Here is a 24,672-nt window from a genome sequence, read left to right as displayed (position 1 = left end):
AAATAAAAAAGATTTTAATAAAATAGACTCCGAGTCTTTCTGGAGTACCCCTCTAATTTTTACAATGCCTTTTGTCCATATAATTCTGAAAAATTTCGCGTTGAAATAAATAAAAAAAACTTTTAATTTCTTCACGAGACCTTCTAGGGCGCTCCTCTAGTTTTGTGGTCCTAGTTTAAAATGCATTTTGTCCTTATCTATCAAAATTTAGCGTTAAAGTAAAGAAAAAGCTTTTTTAATTCCCTGACTTTTTGGGGTCTCCAATTGTTCTAAAGGCCTTAGCGCCCATAAAGCTTTCATACAGCATTTTGCCCTTATATTTTTGGAAGATTTCCTGTTGAAGTAAAAAACGACACTTTTAATTCCTTCAAGTGCTTTTTGAGGGCGCCTAATTTCTTGCAGAGCTTTCTTAACGCTCCTCTTGGCTCCTAAAATGCATTTTGTCCTTATATTTTTTCAAAATTTCGAGTTGAAATAAAAACATATTTCAAAATATTAAATTAAAATTGTGCTGAAAATACGCACAGCTGAAGTATGAGATGGTTAAGATTGTGTATAAAACTGGTACTACTCAAATATTATGCATGAAATCTGCATAGCTAAAGCATAAAACGGTTTATATTGTGCTGGAAACGCGCACAGCTGTTAAACATAACACGATTAAGATTCAGAAAACTGTTAAAAATTTAGATTCAATTTTATTTTCTCAATTTAATCAATTGAGCTATGCAGGACTTATGCATAATTTTATGCATTTTATTCTTCAGCTGTGCTCGGCTGTATTGGTTTTGACGAGCACCATCTGTTTTAAGAAGTCTAACCACTGTGCAAGTGCATGTTTTCAGTACAACCTTAACTATTTCATACTTAAGCTGTACATTAGGGTTTTTCAACTAGGAAAATTTTTTTGGCACTATTCTGAGGGTGCTCTACATGATGAGACAAGAAAGTTTTTCTGCTACGACCATATGATCAGACGCTGTTTAGAGGTGGCTGAACGACCCTCTCTGTAGAACAAATTTACGATTTTACCGGATTTTACACTACAGAGAGGGTCGTTCAGCCACCTCTAAACAGCGTCTGATCATATGGTCGTAGAAGAAAAACTTTCTTGTCTCATCATGTAGAGCACCCTCGGAATAGTGCCAAAAAAAAATGTTTTCCTATTTGAAACGCCCTACTGTACATGTTTTTAAAAAAATCTTAATCAAAATACTATTCTTCAAAATTTTGATTTTTACTGTTGATCAACATTGAGTACTACATTCCTTGAAAAGGGGAGCTTCCACTCTTGCGTTTAACTCTTATTAAATATAATTAAAATTTCACTGCATTTTCAAAATTAAACCTATTAAACTCAAAATTAAAAGTTAAATTTTTCAAGGAATATGGTAGTCAATAATACTACCCGCTCGAACAATTTTTACCGTGGTAAGGGCGCCTTCGCGTACAACCTCACCCCTCGCATAAGTGTCTAGATACGCCACTGCAAAGACCCTAACTTCTCTGTATATGATAGCTCAACCTGATCCTTTTTACATTGAATTTACTAAATATTTTTAAGGACCATCCCGAGTGTATTTGACGCATAAAGGACACTAGGAGCTCAATCCCGGAAGGCAAGCTATAAAAGGTGATATAGCATGTTCTGGTGTGGGACCTATTCAATGATATAAGTTCATCAAAATTAGCCTAGTAACGTTATTGTGTTATAATCAAACGTAAGTCACATTTTGGATTAAAGACGCTGCCAGGGACATAGCTTTTCAATAGCATGATTAGAAAATCCGATTTTAAAGATTCGCATAAGGCATCTATAAGGGTCTTGAGCGGAAGAAAGATCGTGTATGCAAATAGACGAAATGACCGGTTTTCTAAGCGTTTCAATCATGCCAGAAAATTCCAGGGCAATGTCTTAGGAATCCATTGAAAATTCTTATAGGAATTGACAGGGATCACTTCGAATTCGAATTCGGCGGAACATCTATAGGGAATGTTTAGCTTTATTTCAAGTGACTGCAAGAATAACCATAAACTAGGGCCATCATTGTTTTAGATCTTGCGAACGGTTAATCCTTTAAGGCTAAGTGCCGGTAACCGAAAAATAAAAACTATTTATTCAAACTATTTAGAGGGTAATAATAACTTTCTAGTTAAAAAAAGGTTTTGATTCTCGTCCTTAAAAGGTTAAGAAGATATTTATTATTTTATTTATTTTTGATGTACAGTGCTCTTTGTGACATTATATACATTGTTTAGCTTACAATCTTTCGTGTTTAATGTTTCTTTAGGCACTTCTATTATTTGCATTGAGCGGGGACAGGGCTAGAACTCATAACTGTGACAGTTGAGCCGGAGCCTAAAATCCAAATATTCTTACTTATTGCACAACGGACCCCGCTTCTCCCTCTTGACCCTTTAAGGACAAGAGGATCAAACATTTAAGTTAGAAAAATCAGTTTTTCTAACTTTTTAGGGGAAAATATGATTTTAGAAAACCATAGAAAAATATTTTTTCGGGACACCGGTGTTCTAATTGTCCTTAAAGGGTTAAGGGAATAACTTACGAAGATCGTGTAAAGAAGTTTACGGTTTGCTAAGATCTGAAGGTAATCTGATTGAACGCAGAACCTATTAAAGGTCAGAAAAGATTCGGAATAGTTCTCTGACCTAAGAGGGGCATCCATATCAGGCTAAACTTCGGATAACCTGAATCCCGATTTAGAAAGGAAAGCGTGGTTAGTTGTTCTGAATGTCCTAAGGTTGGGATTCTATTTGGTATACTGCTCTAGTCTAGTTAGGCCTAGGCTTTAACCGATAAAGACTTAATGAAAAATTAATCGATACACTTTTAATAATTGCTTGGATTACAATTACGATAAGCTGTATCTCGGTTAATTCTCAGTTCTATGCAGACCGTAAAGGCCCTTAATAGACTCAGGTTGGTCTTAGAATATTTAGCTTATGAAATTTAGATGAAAAGTCATACACTAAGGGATTAGGATCACAGATTAGAGATCCTTTCAATATTTTTTTTAGTCAATCCTATATAGCCAAATTTTTCAGGCTAAATATTTTCGAAGATAGGCCTGAGTTTACTTGGGCCCTTATGTGATTTAAAAATGAGAATAATAGCTGGTTGCCTTATATTAAAATTCAAAACTTTACGACAAATCTTCAAGGTGCTGGGCTATTAATATTGTGTCGTTTATTAAACAAATTACCTCATGATATTTTTACAATCAAAATCACTAAAATTTGTCTTGGAAAATAGTAATTTTTACTATCACATTCTTCTAAGTGTAAATGGATGAATGACCAAATCAATCAGTTTTCAATATACCCAAAAATCTGGGACAAATAGATAAATTGATGTAGCATCAGGTGACTTACCATACAGTACATTTAAATTGCTAATTTTGACTTTGTCGAGCACAACCGGTGGATAACTTCGTCCTTTGGCATTAACAGCAAACACAAGCAATTGGTATTCTCGGCCATGCTCCAAATTATCCAATTTGAACAATGGCTTATCCTCCTTGAGCCGCAACAATGGAGCCGATGTCGCCTGCAAGTGACAAGAAGTCAGTGTTTCACTTTCAATTTCATCCACCAACAACTCTTCTTTATACCCTTAACTATCTCTCACCAAAACATTTTCCCATCACCCTAAAGTCCAGGAAAACTTTTATATGAAACTTTTTCCCCACATTATCTCGTGCCCCTCCTCCTCATTCTGAATGCTTTATTATACATCTCTGTCTAAGCCCTAAAGACAATCCATAGAAGGCACTTTTTTTGCCATCACACACCCTGCACATGTATTCAAATGAAAGAACAATTTGCAGAGTTGGGAACTTTCAGGAAGCGTGATTGAAATTTATTTGTGTTCAGTGCCTTTTTTCTGACCAAGTTCTAGGAAAATTCATGGGGTTATCACTTGCGTTTATGGCAGTAATAAAAGTTGAATTTCTCTTACTATTCATTGACCATGCATTTTAGCTTGTTCACAAAAAGTATTTGTTGGAAATAGTTTTTATAAGTTTCATGAATTTTTATATCAAAGATTCGCAGTCATTGTGCACTTGCCAAGAGGGTAGTATCAGGTTCCGCTAGCAGAAGTCGCGTGAAATTCGAATTTTTCACCAAAGAGTTAACGTGTAAGGAGATATCACTCCAATTTTATTCTACGAAAAGTAGCTAGTGAATTCTTCAGAGCTTTTATGAATTAAGCCAAAAAATATAATAATATTGTACACTCTATATAAGACGAGAACTTCTCATGAGAACCGTTAGGACCCAGACTTAGGCTGACGCTTGAAAAAAATTAAACGGAAGGAAAGTTGAGTTTCATGGGGGTCCCGGTCAAAATCCCGAAAGCCAAAATCCCGAATGGACCAAAATCCCGAAAGCCAAAAATCCGAATGGGCCAAAATCCCGAATATATTCTGCAGCCACAGAATGGTGGCTGGACTTTCCGGTTACTTGTGGCCCGGTTGCCTGTGAGCATAAGCAAAGTGAGGGGGGACGGCTACAGGGTTCTTTGCAATACCTTCAGTCAGGCATGGAACTATTTGCCAGCCCCCCTTCACTATATTCACTCTCAACCCAGTCGGGGTGAGGGTCCACCTTGTCTTTGTCTTCCCGGGGATTGGAGCGGTCATGTTCCTCCCAGTACTACGCGTTGAAGTCACTGGCTGTCGTTTCGATAAAAATTAAAAATTAATAAATAAATAAATAAACAGATAAACAAATAAGTATTATATAAATGAGAAACAGATAGAGTGTAAAGAGCTCTATTTATGTGTCAAGCTAAACTACCCCTCAAAAGAGAGGGTAGACACAAAACACATAAGGAGACAGCAGACTTCATATGTAACTTTAGAACGTTAACACACACATTAAAATTGGAGGTGACCTTAAGAGGCATTAAAAAAAAGTGGCATAACTACTACCATGATTGCAACCGCGCTTGCTGGAGGCAAAGGGAAATCTTCTGTGTCTTGGGAAATTATTCTAAACATTTCTCTCCATATAATTTTATCCCTTTCCCGATTTTGAGCATTCGGGATTTTAGCTTTCAGGATTTTGGCTTTCGGGATTTTGGCTTTCGGGATTTTGGCTTTCGGGATTTTGGCTTTTGGGATTTTGGCTTTCGGGATTTGGGCTTTCGGGATTTTGGCTTTCGGGATTTTGGCTTTCGGGATTTTGGCTTTCGGGATATTGGCTGCCACCGGTTTCAGGGTAGTACTACTCTTCAAAAAAGTTCTTTGTTCGTTTCGTGTTTTGTAAAGCCAGATGTATGTATCAACTTTCTGAAATAAAGGTAAAATAAGAGAAAATTCTACATGTTCTTCAGTATTGCTACGACAAAGGTCCAAAAGGCGAATCAGGCAGCCAAAATAATTGTGCTGTTTATAGAATTAGTGCAATATCGGGTAAATCAGTAGTTCAAACTATAACGTTTTCGGAAAATAGATCTCGATGATGAGTCACGCTATAGTAGACCAATTGTCGAAAATGTCGATAAAATCATGGAAATCGTTAAGAACTTAAGAACTCAATATTACCCAAATAACAGTTTGGAACATTTAGAACCATTTGCGTAAGGCTGATCTCAGGAAGAGGCTAGATATTATTATTATTATTACTTTATTTAATCACAAGAATAGGGTCATCCCTTTTACAATTGTGATAAGAAAAAAAAAACAGAAAAAAGAGGAACATAAAAAAAATAGAAAATGACAAGAATTCAGAATTAAGAGTGTTCGAGAAACAAATTAATTGCTTCTAGGATCCAGCCTGAAGATATAAATTATGAATAGCAACCGCAGAAATGCGGCAATCACTCGGAAGAGAATTAAACAGAATGACGCCTTTTATAAAAAGCGTCCGATAGAGGCAGTCATCTTGAACTTTACGTACTATGAGTCCTCGAACCCTAGCAGAACTCCCCCTAACCAGAAGACACGACAGGCACCCATATATAGGTGCCACACAATTTTTTGCAAAAGAACATTTTCGACCGATTTGATGTCCGTGATTCTTTGCTAAAACGTAACGAAATCGATACATTTTTGAATCGTATGGTAACTGGCGATGATAATTGGATTAACATATAAGAATAATAATCTAAAAAATCCTGGTCCAAGCATGATGGGCCAGACCATAAACAATCGCCAAATTCGGATTAATGGCCAAAAAGGCTTTGCTGTATGTTTGGTGGGATTGGAAGGGAATGATCCACTATGTAGTGCTGCCTAATGGCCAAACGTTCAATTCTGACATCTATTGCCAATAACAGAACAGATTAAACAAGACGATCGACCAGAAGCATCCAGAATTGGTCAATAGGGATTGGTCAATTGTCTATTGTGTTCCATCAAGTCAACACCAGCCCACACACATCTGTAACGACCCTCCAAAACGCTGTTATCACACCCGCCGTATAGTTCAGATGTGGCACTAAGCGACTATCATCTTTTCAAACATTTGCAAAATTTTCTTTATGGTACAAAATTGTAACGGATCGGAAGGTTTTCACAGTGAGCCATCTTCTTCTCTTTGCAGATGATTTGGTTCTTTTTTAATCTTCCGTGTTCAGCACGCAATTGACCGATTTGTAAATGTTTGTGTTGAAACATGAGTTAGTCAAGTTTGTTACCAATAGGAACGGGAACTTCTTGAATCGTAAAATTATGAAACTGCCTTCAAGATGGACTTTATCTAAATCGGATAATCCCAATTTTGTTAATTTCATTTTCAAAGTAAAGCTGGAAAGGGTTCAGGACATTTTACCTGACAAAAATAGCGTTTTCAATGTAGCCCTAGGCCAGGTAAATGTAGCCTCATCTCCCGCTATATATGTTCTTATTCACTATAATTCACTTTTTTGTTCTATGATAGCAGTGTCTTTTCCTTATTTCCCTGTGGGCTTCTTTGAGAGAACTAAATTAATATATCTAATTATTTAGTTTTTTATAATATTTTATAGAAAAAGATAAAAATGCACACCCGCTTATGGCACTTTATTTATTGAGTATTAAAAATAAAATTATAATCCTATTTGGTTTTAGTCATTGCAACCAAATAGTGTATCAGACAAGTTCTAAAATTTCAATCTCGTGGGTAGATAGGACAACCCCCCCCCCTTATGTATGCATCCCTTCGCCTTATTCCTTAGCCTATTTCCTGATATTGTCGCTCTAAGTTTGTCGTAAGAGCTACTTGTCTACCATTTCTGAATCTTAAATAACTTCCTCTGCGTATATTGCATAAACTTATTTGTATTTGACCTATATTAGGTGAGATTCTTAACAATCTCACCTACTATAATCCTAACAAAATTTCATGTCGTCCGATCGCGCTCAAACTTGGCCAAAATGTGTTTCGCCACTTCCTGATCACGAATATATGGGGGGCTAAGTTACGTTCCCGGCCGGCCGGCTGGCCGGCCGCTCTTTGGAGCTTAATAGCTCCTAAACTAAAAAAGATATCGACTTGCGGTTTTCGGCAAAGGTTAAATATCGTATGAAAATTGAAACATGGTGCATTGACCCCCCACCCCCACCCCTCCTTCCGCCATTTTGAAGACCCCCCTTTTTTTGTTTTCTCAATAGCTCCGCCCCTATGGCATCGAGCGGGCTCAAATTTTAGTATGTTATAGCTGGGCCTTAGAGCTTTCCATCAATACCAAACTTAAGGTCCCCTGACCCCCCTGACCCGAGCTATAAGGGTCCAAAAAAAAATTCTTAAAATGGCCATAACTCCGGTTCTAATTGTCAGAATTTAAAAAATGAGGGCTTTTTGGAAAGCTCCCATGAAATTCCACTTCCCCTTCTAACATCGCAAGTTCATAAAACCACCACTAGGGGCGCTATTTTTAAAAAGAAAATTTTTAAATCTTAAAAGTTAAATAACTCAAAAATTCCTTATGCAATCGGGCTGAAATTTTAGTATGTTGTAGCCGTTGATTATACCTATGAAACAAAAAAAACCTTAAGTCGATCCATAACCCCTGACCCGAGCTATAAGGGGTCAAAGTTCGAACATTGACCGCCCTCTATCTCCGGTTCTAATTAACATAGCGGCCTAAATTTTACCTTTTTGGTTTCGTCTCGATGAGCACTTTCAGATGGAAGTTCAAAAAGTCACCATAGGTGGCGCTGTGATAGCGTCAAAATTCATCGAAATTCAAAGACATTTTTCTCAAAAACGGCATTGTGCAAGTTAATGAAATTTTAGTATGTTGTAGTCCAGTCTAGGACGTTTCCAAAATGGTGCAAATGTGCGCTGTGGTTTCAATAGAACCGGAGATATGAGGGGTCAAAGTTCACAAAATTCAAAAAATCATATATCCGGTTCTATGTGACCGATTTTGATGAGTGAGGGCTTAAACGAAAGATCTCACCAAATGCTACAACTTTCTAGAATATTTGAACTTCGTGGGACCAACACCAGGGGCGCCACAGTCGAAAAACCAATTTCAATGTCACATAACCTCAATTATCTCGACTGTCGCTGACCCGATTTTGATGATTACCTCGACATAATTGCAGAGCACATTTGTCTCTACATTTCGTCCATACATCATTTTCCACTCAGACTACGCTATCACTCCGATTTTGCCGTTTAAGTGTGAAAAAAATGATTTTTCCCATAATAACGCTTTGAAATCACTCAGATGCCAATTTGACTGCCTCTACTCCACCAAGACACCTAAAATAGGGTTTTAAATGGAAAGTCCCACAAAATACAACAATTCCTTGATATAGTTGAAGTTCAACAAATGACTACTTGGGAAACTCTGGATGAAAAAACGAGTTAAGAAACAAAAAACCTCGCTTATCTTGGCTTCTGAGTAATCGATGAGTTCAAGTTCTACGGCAAAATTATAGAGAACATTCTGGTCTACATTTCACCCGTATATCACTTTTCTGTCACTCCTTCCAAATCTTTGATATTTTGGTTTAAATACAAAATTTGTATAATTTCACGAATTTGATTCAAGATAACTGAATGGCGTCTCCCTACTTCAGCATCAAATCGAATTTGCATGCACTCCGAGTTAGCTCACGTTAAGAATCTCACCTACATAAGCCGGCTAGGATTATCTGTCCCTTTTAATACTGCGGAAAGTTTTCAATAATCCCTTTGAAAATTGATTATATTTCAATTATAAAAGTTCTTCAAAATCACATTACAAAGTTTTAATTCTGGCATTTTATATGTACTACAATATTCTACTATTTATAGGCCATAAAGCTGTAGCCTTGCTTAATTCTCGTGCGCCTTACTATGAGGAAGAAAAGATTCTCAAGTCCGATCCCCTTCGATACTTGGAAGCCCCCCATCATTAACACCCAATTCACCGTGCCAAGATCCCCAGTAAAGCCCATTTAAGTACAGGAAAGACAGAAAGCTTACCCATTAAACCATTAAAGTCCCTCTAACAAACACACTTTGACCTATCATCCGGTCAATTTCAGCTGGCTAACGACTCTTTGGGAAACTCCAAGAAACTATTGAGGATTATGAAATGAACTTCTGAATGACTTTGGAAATTGGCAGCTCTAAAATTCATGTGCTAAACTTCTGCATTTTATGATAAGTTTTTGTATGAAAATGGTTGGCAATCTAAAGCATAACTTTCAAGTTCTTTTTTTTCTAAGCAAATGGTTAGAGTATGAGGATGGTGTTTTCTTTTACTCTTTATCTTATCAGGTCAAAATTTGCATTCTTTTCTTGTCAAATTTGGAGGAGATTTTGTGTGATTTTTTATAGGTTTGGGATGGATTTCTGTGGGCGGGAGAAAACCATGAAAAACTGCTGAAAAATAAATGTTTTTGGGGGATAGATGGTTAAGGTTTAGGAGGAGCATGACAAAATACATTGGCATTTTGTTGGCCTTCCCATTCATATGGCCAAAAACAGAATTGTGGCACCTGAGCATTAATCTAAGGGTGGTGAGAATGGGAGAGAAGGTTGTCTTTATGGAATTTGCCAAACCTGATCATTCATTGTGGATATCTCGTTCTCTGCATCTGGCGGCAGCGAGAAGGCTCGTCCATAAATATCCTCGCCATTTATCACCTCAAGCAGGAAATGCTGTTCCAGGCCACCATCATTTCCTGCTATACAAACAACCTCCAAATGTGTATTATTGTACAATTCACAGAGTCGTGGTGGATCTGGTGTTCCTGTTGAAACATGAGAAATTCATCGTTCAGTGAAATTCAATAGAAGCCACATTTACCATTATCCTCCCTCAAGACCTCCTTGCAGTGCTTTCTCGAGTTTTCACGTATAACTTCACCCCCTCCATTCAGCTGACATTTGAAATATTTCCGTAAAAGGATGCGAAATACCAAGGAAAAAATCTCCAAGGATTATAGGAAAATCTATTAAAATTCATGCTGATGTGCTCAAAAGCATTCCTGCACTTCAACTCCCAAAGTGACTCAATTCCTCTCGAAGCTAAACCCCTCCAGCTTTTAACACTTCACCCAAATATTTCCTGCACTTATTCCACTCAACCAGAAGCCTCTCCAAACGATAGACAGCTGGTAAAATAATATCCCACTTATTATCGCATTAAATATGTATTGGATATCGAAAATAACTTCTATGGTCGCTCGATATCCCATGAAGGAATCCTTTTACATGCTAAAGAAATTTCATCGCAACCCTTCGACCTCTTTTACTCGTTCCCTTAATCTTGTTAGAGATAATCACATAAGGCAACTCCATCCCCTCATTTTTTGGCCAAACATCATCTTACAACTTTGTCTATCTTCTCCCCTTTTGGACGACAAATTCTCATCGCAGTGTTGAGTTACTCGACAGCATCTAATACGTTGAGATATTTTATCAGAAATCTCAATATACAACAGATTTAAGAAGACTACATCAAGTACTACATACACAAAGATAGCTCTTGATTAAGCCAGCTAAGAAAATTAGTTCTCTTCGCAAAACATTTCATTGAAGTAAAATCAGTGCTGTGCATTAGATTTTGTTGAGGTTTTTTAACCAAAATTTGCAATATTGCCAAAATATTCACGGTTTTCGTGGAATTTGCAATTTCTAGTCACCTATAAATATTCGCTTTGTTATCGTGTTCTCAAGAAAACCTTTAACTATCAAAAATTAATCTAACAATCTAAAAAAAATTACAAAAAGGGGTGACAAACATCCCAGGCTTCGCGAAGTGCTCAAATAGTGACTGAAATAGTATACCTCAAAAGAACTTTCGCATCAATTACCGTTTACCTGCTCTCAACCCATTTGAAACGATTCATAAATCACTCAAATTTACTGCCCAAGACATCTTAAGAGTAATATAATTGAATTTCGAATAAAAATTAGTTATCGGTTATGAATAGGTTCAGGCTTATTAGAATTGGAAGCGGTTCAGTCTTCTCAGAATTTCCTAGACCTTTCCAACAAGTCTAAAAATGACATCATTCGGTTGAGAAATACGCTGTCTAAAGCCTTTTATAAGTTTGAAAAAAAAAAAACGTTAGATTCAAGGATATTTTCGTATAAAGTCAAAATGTCCATCTGGATAATTCTAAAACATATCCAAGAATGGAAAAAATCGCACGACATATTATCGAACAATCTCAAAAACCTTGGTTTTTGGAGATGAAGAAGAGGGGTAGGGAAAAAATCAGAGTCATGTTAAAGGAACTATGGTAGACTCAGGGGAGGGAGGGGGTCTCAATTCTCTATCTCTAACCGTTTGGGCTCTAGGCGTGGTAAAGCGTGGAATCGTTTGAATTCAAAGTTCAGTATTATGCCCTAGGCACACTTACCTTAAGACGAGAGATGGCTGAACTAATTATTTAATAGCCGGATACACAGACGGACAAACAGCATGACGTCAAAAATTTAAACTTAAGATTTCAAAAATTCAACATAAATATGACCCCTCCTTGCAGGATAAGGGTCAAATTATATAATTCAAAATCGATGGACTTATGACTTATATAGTTGTGATGCGAAATGATCGCGGAACATCCCTAAAGACTTCAGGGATCCGTTAGTCGTTGGGAAATTAACAATCACTCAGAGAAATACATCAACTATCTCCAGTGCTTTCGGCTCGGTCTCCAGCCTTCATGAGGTCAAGCTGATGTGTTTCCCTGAGTGATTGTTAATTTCGCGACCACTTCAGAAATCCCTTAAGTTAACTGCATTTAGCGTCGGTATATTTTTACAATCCCCAGAGACACCACCTAAAGCTATATGCGGAAAAGCAAGGAAAATGCAAGAAAAAAGCAATTTATGCTTTCTTCTGCTTATGCTGGAACAAGAGGGCAAGAGGAATACGCTTGCCCTTAGCCTAATGGTGCTCGAGGAGGCGAGAATGGGCACTAACAGTGACCGCTCAATGTGCAGCCCATTCAGGCAGCTTGATGAGCATACGTCTCAGTGAGACGTACTGGAGCTGAAAGAACAAGGTAACACCTTATGCTCATCGAGCTGCCTGAATGGGCTGCTCATTGAGCGGTCACTGTTAGTGCCCATTCTCGCCTCCTCAAGCACCATTAGGCTAAGGACAAGCGTATTCCTCTTGTCCTCTTGTTCCTCCTGTCCCATTTCCCTTAATAATAATAATAATATATTTCTGATTCATGTCCCTGTACATATATTAGTACAATAGTGGGGCTGTACATGGGGCTGTACCTTTTTGGATTGTTCCGGAACTTGGTGGTACACTGATCTCCGCTTTAAGCAATTTGTCACGAGCATTCGGTAGCATAGCCTAGTGTCCAATTCTGCGTTAGGTAAATGGTATAAAACCAATTCCCATCTCGGATGGACGAGTAGTGTCATGTGTACGCCTAATTTTACGCGTTTTGAGCCTTTCTTCGTTGACACCACTGACACGACCATAGACACACTTACGCCTCAAGCCTATAGAGACGACCTAACGTAATCTATCTATCTATCTAACTATATATCTATCTATCTATCTATCTATCTATCTATCTATCTATCTATCTATCTATCTATCTATCTATCTATCTACATATCTATCTATCTATCTATATATCTATCTATCTATCTATATGATCGGAATACATTTACATGAGTTTCTGACTAATCCGTCTTACGGCTGAAGCCGAGAAACGGTTTAGTTAGTGGAAAATTGATGGGAATTCAGTCAAATCATTATTTTGATTATTATTACGTTAGTCGTCTCTCGGCTTAAGTCGTAAATGTGTCTAGGGGATAACGCTCAGCAGGGTAATGCCCTAGACACACTTACGACTTAAGCCGAGAGACGACTTAATTGAAAATGATGGAAATATTGTTTGACCATTATTTTCGTAATATAATTACGCTAAATCGTCTCTCACCTAATCCTCAGGTCTGTCAAGGCCCTAAGTCTCCGAGTTGCTCATTCAGAACTACTAGCGGATTTTCTCAACGAAGACTGTTACGCTTCTACGAGGGTATAAAACGTCCCATCGTTATGCAAGAGCTCCATTTGGACTAAGAGAGCGCTATTCGTTTGCGCCGGATGCCGCCCCTTCTTCATGACCTTTGTGGCCGTTGTACCATCTGATATTTTGCGGATATGAACATCCTACCTCCTGCTGAATCGTGTGGTATACTGTCCTAGCCCTATGCAAGACGACTTAACGTCCATTAAAAAAGTGGATGCGCCCGAAATGATGACTCTCACTCCCGAGGAAAGTCTCACTATCCCAGCATATGTCTAAACCTAAGTCTCTACAATCCTACTGGTTTTAATCTCTGGTCTCTTCCTCCCTCTATGAAAGTCGTAAAAGTTCCATTCAAGCAATATACTTCTCTCCTTGTGGAGTTCAGGCAGTAAAAATAGAAAGACATTCATCCGTTTGAATTTAGCCAAGACACACGCTAAATAAATTTATGCTCAAGGCGGAACCACAAGGAATATTCCCCAAGATGCATTGAGGGGATGTGTTTTGAATTCCCTCGTTTCCCTTGTTGCCCTCGTTTAAACGAGCCTTTAGGGATGTTTGACATTGTAATACTATGTAATTTTAGTATATTATCACCTAATTAGCTCAACGCCAGCCATTTCTTCTCCAGGATGAAGATGTATGTCAATATGACTCCTGCGTTATTCAAATTATACCACCCTTTGTTAAATCAACAACGATTTTCCGCTTCCACGGATAAAATATCAAACAATAGCGTTGAGCCAAATGGATTGACTGTTATTATTTCAAGAGAAGATGATGAGTAAAATAATTTGTAATGAAATATTGACGAAGTTTGCTCATCAAAATTGTATCATCAGCACTTGAGAGCCGTATAAAAATGCTTTTATTTGCAAACTTTAGAATTTATAGCCTATAAAGAATAGAATTTAAATCGTGTCGTTCGTGTAACAAAAACGTCCCATCGTCATTAAATTTTCTTATACCCCAATGACTTTTTCTGTGTCTCCTAGTGACGACAATTTTCCAAATGCTGGGTACTAAAAAACCCTCAGTTTTCTGGAGCACCGAAGCTATGATAGAGAAATTCCTTTGATTCTTTATACATGCTCCAGAGCTTTCATCTGATGGTTGTAGTTAGGAAAAGCTCCGGTGATAGTATAACTTTCCATCAAAGCTGACTCACATTTTCATAACTTATTTTTCCACAAGATACAGTATGTGATGATGAGAACGTGTCAATTTCAATTTGATTGATGTTTTCTATGCATAATTCATACATTTAGTTTGTCCCACTTACTATATTCAACAATGTATTTGTTTATACAGGAAGACTTCGTATGAAATTTTAAGCCCATGTCCACATTCACATATCGTGTTAGTAATGAATTCAATTAGCCACTGTGTATAAATTGGACTGCACAATTATTCCCACTTGCTATTTACGAAAACTATTCATTACTGAGTATTTAGTTGTTCTACTTTATTTTGTGTAAAACACTACAGAAGGGTACATAAATTTGCCTCAACAACAAATTAATGAAATTTATGAATATACCAAGAGAGAATTTTGATAAAAGGTTATTCAAATTTATACCAAATTATATTGGGTATGATATTTCTATGGTAGAAGTAAAAATAGTCGTGAAATCAGACAGGCATTCACTGGTAAAAAAAGGTGGATCATTTTGATTCATTCGCGATCCTTTTGGTGAATGAAAATCTAAGGATTTTTTTTCACTATTTGATCAACAGAAAGTTCTCTCTTTCCGGGGGTGGAACACCGACAAAATTACTTAGAATTGTACAAATCCGTGCAACTGGGGATTATTTTAATTTTCACTTTTTTTACTCACTTTTGGCAAATTTTTCACGTTTTCACAAGTCTATAAACTTAATCCTTTTTTACCTTTAACAGTATAATTTGTAGAAAAGCGACACTAAATATCTAAAAGGACACAAATTCCACGACAAGCGCACCCCGTTTATTTATGCGCTCAGCGAGTGTCAGTGACTGTCACTGACGTCACTAAAAGTGGCGTGATTATCCAAGTGATCCATTCAAATGTATCACTTTTGACATATCGTACCAAATTTTCAATCGCTGAAATATCACGGTTAAAATTTTAAAGCTATCAATTTATTAGTTTAGACACGTTCCCCTTATATGAGCAAATACAATAAACACATTTTTTACTGTTTTAATGGTTTTATTTAGTAAGAAAATTCGTGGAAAATAATCGCAATAGTGATCCAATTGAAATGTTCAATTTGATCCATTTGAATGTATCCCATATTTTCTATATTTTTTGGCGTAATATCCTGAAGATTGAAAATAGTTGTCTCAAAAATGTCTCATTCTGCCTTGTTATATTATTCCGTTAAACCTAAAAACTCATTTTCGCTATTTTTCTTTTATTAGTTGGCAGAAAAATATTCTTGAACATCGATCTTTCTGAAATGATCGATTCGAGGAACCTTTCAATGTATCATTGAATGTGATCCTTTACTTGTATCTCTGAAGTGATTCATTAAAGAAGAATCAATTCAATTCAAGTGATTTGATGAAAATGAACCTTTTAGGCCATGATTCTTTTGAAATGATCCCTGGTGATCCATTCATTTTTACCAGTGTTATGGTAGCTAAAAATGTTTAATATGAACTTCGAAAAGCCGCTAAATTTGAGCCAAATTGCACAAAAATTGCATATTTTGTGTGAATAATATTTTATCTTTTAATTGTAGATGATAATGCCTTCAGCACACCTCGGTATAATTACATGAAATCAAAATTTGCGTCGCTCATCATCATCATCATTTTCAACCGCTTATCCTTATTGGGGTCGTGGACCCATTACATCCAGTTTAGCAGCCCACGCTTGTCGATCTTCCGCCACTTCAGGAAGATGTTAGGGTTCGATCCCAAGAAGCTTCAAGGCAAGATTCTGAATTTTATTCAACTACCTTGTCCTAGGTCTGCCCTGAAATCAAAATCTCCTTACACTGACTTGCACAGCCCTACTAGGGAATCTTTTTTCCAAAAAAAGGGAATTGCATTCCTTTCTTTTCTAAAGGATTTGCATATGTCTCTCCCACTTTTCTTCACTCTTAAAGTTGGACTGAACTGAATTTAATTTGGTGTGATGATCATAAGGAGAAAAAGAGTTAGAAAAAGTAGGATAGACGTATGCATAGCTTTTAAAAAAGAAAGAGCTGTGAATTTCGATTACACGAAGTTTTCCTAATCTGAAAGGTGTACCAGAGCCATAAAGTATTACACAATAAAAATTGTGTAAAATTTTACACTTTTGACACTGTTAATTTGTACACATTAATAGTTTAAATGCAAATTGTATAAAATTATCCACTATGATACTTCAAAATATTTCCAACAAAGTTGTGTAATTCAAAATTATTGAAAAATATCCTACCAAAGGGTACTACTATTGTTTCCCTATTAAATTTTTCCACGCTATTATAGTGTAAATGAATATTTACACCATGACTGTATTTGTAAATCAAAAATTAGGAACATTAGGACCATTATAGTCTGATCAAATTATTTTACACTATTACCGTGTAAAAGTTTGTGTATTTTTCCCAATTTTTTAATAATTTTTTACAAGTATTCAACAATTTTAAATGAAGCATTTTTATCAATTTTTACACTATAATTATCCTGTAAAATATTACACAATTGTGTATATTCCTTTTTACTGCACATGTAAAAGAATTGTAATGTAGAAGAATTTTATACAATTATTGTACACCGCACAAAAGATACACTTTCGTAGACATGTGTAGTTCTAATACGTGAATAGAACAATAAATGTGTAGTTTGTGTTTGTACATAAAGAATTCTGTAAAAATTTGCAATCCTTTAATAAATTTGAATAACAAGCAACATAGAGGTTGTTCACACGATTGTCGTACAATACACGTACAACATTACACATTTGTAATAATGTGTAGATGTAGTAAAGTGTAGACAATAAGTATTACACTTTACACAAAAATAATGAGTTAAGCAATTTGGATTTTGTTTTTAATAAATTTAAATATACTTTAAAAATTACTGCCTTGCAATACACAAAAAAATTACACATTCGTAGAAATGTGTCATTGCAGTGTGTTGTAGATTGTAGATATTATATTACCAAAGGTTTGTTAAAGTTGAGTGAAAATCGACAATATATTTACTTGTATGGCTAGTTGTATTGTATTAATTCTGTATTATAGGTATTACATGAAGATTGTGATTTAACAATTTGCAAATGTTTAATAAATTCCGAGAAATAGCATTGAAGATATTTACACAATTGCCATATAATAGACAAAAATTACACATTGATAGTTATGTGTAGTTCTTGTAAAGTCTGTTTTGAAAATTCTAGACATTATTTGAGCATATTGAGTTGAGCAAAAATTTGCAATTTTTCAATAAATTTGAATATCAGTGACTTTGGAAATATTTGCACGATATCAATGCATTGCTTAAAAATTACACATTTGTGAAGATGTATACTTGCTATACGTTTTAAATTGTACACATTACAAGATTATGAAGAATTGTGTTAAAATTTTAAACTGTTCAATAAATTGGAGAAAAAGTCAACTTTGAATGTGTACAACTAACTTCCACTATACACAAAAAATTACACATTCGTAGAAAGTGAAATACAAAGGTGTGCAAAAAAATTGAAACTACGTTCAAATCATTCAATGATTTAATTAAAAATAATATATTGAAAAATAAATTTATAAAATGGTACTTCAACACTCTTTCATTAAATTAATCATATCAATTTTTTTTTATTTGTTTCCATTGTTCAAGTAGATTGCATTTCAGTAATAAATCTGCATCAACTAATAGACTTATATTTCAAAATGAATTTTACATGGAATGATACTTACTCCACTGCAATAAATAATAACATTTTCAAATGTTTGCCTTTTGCAATAATCAGAATTTAATCAATTTCACGAGAATTATCGAAAAGGGTGAAAAGTGAAAATTAATTAATTTTCACTCCAATAAAATTATTTCCATACAGCAAAATTCAATTTCACTTTACATTTTCTCCGAAAGTGGAAATCCCATGGTACTTTGCTCAAAGTTTAATCACACAAGACACACAAATCATGGAATTAACACGTACTCGTGTGTGAAGATTTAACCGAATCGTAAAGTATTAATATATTAAAGTAACAGAAACCGTTTCCACAACTCTGTATTTAATTTTCATGCCACTAAAACCCTTTCTCACTGAATTCACATCATTATTGTTTCCCACCCTGACCGAATTCTTCTCATTCTATTGTGTTCTATTTATTCCAAATTTGCTGTATCACACCAAAATTTAATTATATCTCACAATGTGATAGCGACGTGACAATAAAATAATAATACAAATTCAGAGCCTGACCAATATTTGGTTTTCTTTTTTTGTTTATTTCAACTATTTTATTTTGTTTAAATTTAGGAAATGCCACAAAAAAAGAACTTTAAATCGTAATGCGTTGCTGTAGTCATAGCACGGCAATTAAAATGAAAACATATTATATTTTATTTGATAAATATCTATTTAAAAAAAAGCTGCACGTGGTTTTATTCACGCCAATTTGACCACTGCACTCTAATTTTTTTTTAATAATTGCATTTATCACATTTGGCAAAATCAGTTTTACGGCCGTTTTTTTGACAGTAAATTTAACATTTTGACGCAATTGATTTATTAAAAGATTAACCAACGCTTGACGACGGAAAAATTGATTTTGGGATACATCGTTTACCTAAAAACCAGATTATTTTTTTTAATTTTAATAAATTTGTGTATTAGAAACGGTTTCTTATTATTGGGATTTACGAATTAGGTCTTGACATTAGTTTAATGCATTGTGGGATTGGTTTTAGGACACTGTGGGATTGAATGCCAAAACATTTTTGAACTGATTTCAGAATTTACCGAAGGACATTATAGGTCTTAGTTTCCGTAAATAACATGATGCTGATATTTTTATTACGGGATTGTTTATTTCTTTTCTCTAAAATGTACGACAATCTTAGAAAATTGTATTGGTATTGATTACAGGAAGTAATGAGACAATTTTATTTTAAGTATCGTGGTAACAATATTAAGACAACATGAGATTGAGCTTAGTAAGTAGTGGTATTGATTTTAGATAATTTATTTATGTTCTTAAAAATTGTGGGATCAGTTTTATCATTGATTTGTAGTGTGTAAATAGTGATTTTTTCTAAATATGGGATTGGATCTTGGCAAGTATCATGATGTTCACGGGCACTCAATGGGTCAAGTGAAAGAGCACTCGCTCTATGATGCAAGGGTCCCAGGTTCGAATCCCCTTTGGGTCACCAGGAATTTTTCTGGCGTTAAAGGTGTTCGAATTGCATTCCACGGCCATGGGACTGACAACATCATCCCGTACAAGAAAAAATAATAATGCATGTCTAGAAATCCCCTTGCGGGAAGGCCTTGTTCCTTCATGGAATGTTTTGCCAGCATTATAATTATTATTATTATCAAGATGTTCATATTTTTAGGAAGCTTTAAAACTCTTTTTAACTTTGTGGGATTGACATTAAAACATTTTGTTAGTAATTTCTAAGATAGTGGTATGAATTTAAAGAACATAATGAGATAGTTTTTTAGACAATCAGTTCAATGGTTCATGGACAAAATGGCATGGAGCATAAGCAAATCCTATGATATTCATGATTCTAGGATTTTTAAGGCTTGTCTTTTCAAAACCTTTGTGGGATTCACTTAAGACCATTTTATATTAAATTAGTTAGTGGAATTCAGTTTAATAGATAATTTGGTAGTCATTAAGTATTTAAAGAGTGTCACAGCAATGATTTTAAGATATTGCTGGGTTGTTTTTTTTCTAAAAGATTGTGGGATTCATTCTAGCATACATTATAATGATTTATTTATAAAATATAATTGGCATTGATTTGAGAAAGTAGTAAAACAATTTGTTCTTTGTAATCATTATATTTAATTATTTTATAATATTATTATATTTTATTTTGGAATTGGTTTTCTAACACAATTTCCCTTATTATTTCTAAAAAAGTAGTGTTATTGATTCTAGAGCGTAATTAAATGAAATAGTAGTTTTTAATGTGTAGACGGTGATTTTAGGAAAATGTCGGATTAAGTTTTTGCAAGCAATATTATGATTCACTAATGTAGTAGGATTGCTTTTTCCAAAACATCGTAGAATTAACATTTAAACATTTGGTATTCATTTTAGGAAATTTTGTTGCAGTCTTTTCGTGTTTCACACAATCACAGCAAATATTTTAGTATGATTTTTCTCTCTGAAGCATTATGGGATTCATTTTTGCACATTTCATTATTTATTTCTAAAATAAATTGGCTTTGATTTTAAGGAATAATGCAACAATTTGTTTATTTCATCGTGTCAGTGAATTAAGGACAATATGGGATTGGGTTTTAGCAAGTATATTATGGTTTTAGGACGTTCTGATACTGTTTTTCAAAGACTTGTGGGATTGGCATTAAATCCTTTAATGATTTATTATTATATCTGAGTTAGATAGTAGTAAGAATTTAAGTAGATAATGGAAATTTAAATATTTTTTTAGTAAGATAATATTTTTAGGAAAATATATGAATGGGTTAGTCAAATATCAAGATATTGATGGTTTCAGTACGTTGTGGGATTGTTTTCTTTTTTTTTTAAAGATTTTGGAATTTACTTCATCGAATTTTAAGATTCATTTTTAAAATATATAGGCTCTGATTTTGGAAAATAGGTGAACCAATATTTCGGCGTACCGCAAAATGAGTAGGACAATGGGATTAAGATTTTTCAAATCCTGGTTTTGACTTCAGAATATAGTGGTACTGGTTTAGAATATTTTGGGATTGGTTTTAGGATATCAATATCATTTTTTAATATAAAATTAACTCTTGAAAATACAATACCACTGTATAGAAATCAATACCACGTCTCTTGAAGTTAATTAAAAATTGCAATCTGAAATCTATACCATATGTGACTAGAAAAAATATTTTTGTAGGTGGAGTCTACACTTATGTATGTTATTCACTTATGGATAGCGTGCAAAAAATCTTAAGCTCTTACGTAAAATAGATTTCAAAAAGTTATAAAACTTTTAGTTTATGATTTAATTAACAATTTTTTTTTATTTTTCGATATCTGTTTAATGTAATGACTTAAAAATTTTGCGTTGTTCATAAGTGTGTATAACATCCATAAGTGTAGACATCACCCTACATGTTATATCGTTTTTAGTAGAATCACAGACTTTTTGATTTTTTTGGTTTTGCGATTTTAGGTATTTGGCTTTTAATTGATTGTACTGATATATCAATACCATTAGTATATACATTCTCAATGGTTTAAAAAGCATAATAATTTAAACAATTTATAGAATAACTTTTATGACAACTAAAGCCTGACTAAAAAATATGAAAGCATCGCAATTTCAATTCACTTAATAGACATACTATGTGTCATGTTCTTTTTATAGTGCTCCCCACAACCGATGTTTTATTATTCATTTAATTTGCGTTTTGTACTATGTTCTATCTTGTTTCCCTGGAAGTAATTGTAGAATTTATGGCAAACACTTTCACACTTCGGAGATCGTTACGAATGAAGCTATTCAAATAGCATGTTGATGTTAATTAATTTTCCCTCTTGGAAAAGTCGTATTGGCATGTTGGGTGACATGGAAAATGTAATTTGAAAAGTTTTCTATCGATGAGGAAACTATTTGTACGGCCTCAAGTACTTTCAATGAACATGATGGAAATCCATCTGCAGAAGCACAAGAATTTATTGGGATGCTTTACGACGCGGGAAATGCAAATATATAAGATAAAAAACGCATACATGACTGAGTTCTCGAGAAGCATTGTGTCTTGGGGTTGACGGGGTTGACACTGTTTTATTGGGTGGCAGAGAAAGGGATGGTGGACACAGTGGGAAGGAACACTTACTTGCTGGAAAAATATGAATGAGGCATGGAATCGTCTGCCTGCCAACAGAATTGCTCGCCCAGCACGCCAATGTAATAAATTCTGTGTCTGATTGTGGCATATAAGTCATAGAACTGACTAATCCATGTGAATTAATCCGAGAATTGAGAACCTACAAGAGACAAAAATAAATTTAGCCAATGCAAAAAGCATTAGATGTTAATTAGTTGTACATTCCCGCCTTCGCAATCCAACCCATTGATGCATAACTCTATAAATTGTACTTACTGGAGAAACATTTCTGGTATTGTTGTATGTCCAGCTGAACCGTACAGAATCCGCCGGATCAGCATCAACTTCGCATTTCACAGAAATGGTGTGAAGATTGAGTGCTCCCAGGGACATTTGTTCCGTTCCAGGCTTACACCTCGGAGAATCTGTCGTGAAAAATCAGTGGAAAGGTCTCATTGAATAACTGGTACCATTTTAGTTAAATATAGGCACATTTCCATATTAATTCTTATGGTGAATTGCAAGAGAATTTCCTTCTTGGCCATGTGCCAATGGCCAGTTGTTACGATGGAATAAAGCCAGAAATGCAAACGATGCAAGAAATTTCAATTCCGAATTCAGTTAAATATGTAACAGAGCTTAGTGTACTAAATTATGTTAAGAACGAAAATAATAATATTAAAAGGTTACAGATATTGTTCCCAAATTGAAGTTTTCGAAGATAAGGTCAGCTATAGAAATGTTTTGGAATCGCGGTAATTCTCAAGGTAATTACGAATTTACTTTCAAAATCAAAAATTTGAGCAAACTTTGGTTCGATATTAAGGTTATGAGATCGAATGTTTGCTGTTTGGCCTTTCTTTGCACATTCGAAATAGTGATGGAACGGACGGAAATGTTTATTTTACCCTGCAGTATTGATCCGAAACTAGTGTAAATATTATGCTTTTAGGTGTGTTAGGGGTTAAAGTTCCCCTTTTTCATGTTAATTTTACCCTTAAAAGATGTAAAATTAACATTAGAAAATTCTAATATATTTTTACTTCTAAAAAGTATTAAAGTTATGAGGAAAAAAAGCTAATCGCACCCCCGTTTTTTTCTCAGTGCAAAAATCTATATTTCAAAATTGAAAAATAATTTTAAAGATGTTTTAAGTATCTCTGGTATAAAAATTTAAGCTTTAAGCTTTAAAATTTAGGATTTCACGATTTAAAAAAATACTCCATCTGAATTTAAATTGTTTAATAAATTAATTCTATACATTCGAAAATCAACTTTCAAAAATGTGGTACAATTCGAAGAATAATACAAAATATTTACGGAAATTCACATATGATTTCAGTTTTGTTCTGATGAGATTTTGTTGAACATATGCCAAAAAGCTTCATACAAAATATTAGAAAATTAAGCAAGTGTTTTTTTTTCATTTGTGATTTTCGCAGATGTAAAATTTTTCGTCATTAAAAAGAATTAAAAATTAAAAATTTTTATTAGTTTCTTATTATTCCCCCATTCATTTATGATCTTTAAGAATAATTTGCAATTTTGCAGTATTTAAAAAATCGAGGTCAATTTACAATAGAAAGAATCCCTGTACCATTTTTGAATTTCGAAATTCCGAAGTGTACGTATAAAACGTATATTTCAGAGGTATGCAAACTCGAACATGAATCCCGAATGAGCCTTCAAGCATCCTTTAAATGACTTTTGAATTCACAATAATGATTTTGACAATAATTTTCGAGAACAAGATCATTTGATACTCTAGAATTAATACCTAAGTTCGAAAACTAAATATTGAAAAAGTCTTTGTGAAAATTATAAAAAACTTAGCATGTTCTCTAAGATTGATATCTTGGCAGATCTTTGACACTAAAATAACCAAACTGAATTTTCAAGTTTAATTTATCCGTTCTAATAACGAAAATTAAATTTTTAACTTCGAAGAACTTTGAATTGATCTTCGATTTACAATTGGAAAATCTAAGAATTCATTGAGACAATTTTTTTTTTTAATTTTAATTTTTGAATTTTCAATCTCAGTTGTGGTTCTTTAAGAGATTTTCGAACAGACTTTCAATCGATTTTCCAATTGAATATTTATTGTATTCTATTCAATATTTATTTTCTGTACTACATTTAAAAATTAAATATCCCAAACTCGAAAGCAAATACTACTCTCATTTAGTAAATTGACAAAAAGGTTATTCAAATGGTTTTCG

The 24,672-nt window shown here is 34.4% G+C and overlaps 1 protein-coding gene across 1 annotated transcript in view; it reads right to left on the bottom strand.

The window, feature by feature from the left end:
- The window catches only part of LOC129798320 (hemicentin-2), a 127,857-nt gene that overhangs the window by 12,745 nt on the left and 90,440 nt on the right, over positions 1–24,672 (bottom strand). The window contains exons 10-13 of the mRNA XM_055841427.1: positions 22,727–22,875; positions 22,460–22,610; positions 10,009–10,199; positions 3,394–3,568 (exon numbers count right to left, since the gene is read on the bottom strand). Coding sequence (XP_055697402.1) covers positions 3,394–3,568; positions 10,009–10,199; positions 22,460–22,610; positions 22,727–22,875 — 666 coding nt within the window. The remainder of the gene's footprint in view (positions 1–3,393; positions 3,569–10,008; positions 10,200–22,459; positions 22,611–22,726; positions 22,876–24,672) is intronic.

Source organism: Phlebotomus papatasi, chromosome 1, assembly GCF_024763615.1.
Source record: "Phlebotomus papatasi isolate M1 chromosome 1, Ppap_2.1, whole genome shotgun sequence".
Lineage (NCBI taxonomy): Eukaryota > Metazoa > Arthropoda > Insecta > Diptera > Psychodidae > Phlebotomus > Phlebotomus papatasi.
This window is presented reverse-complemented; position numbering and strand designations above follow the sequence as displayed.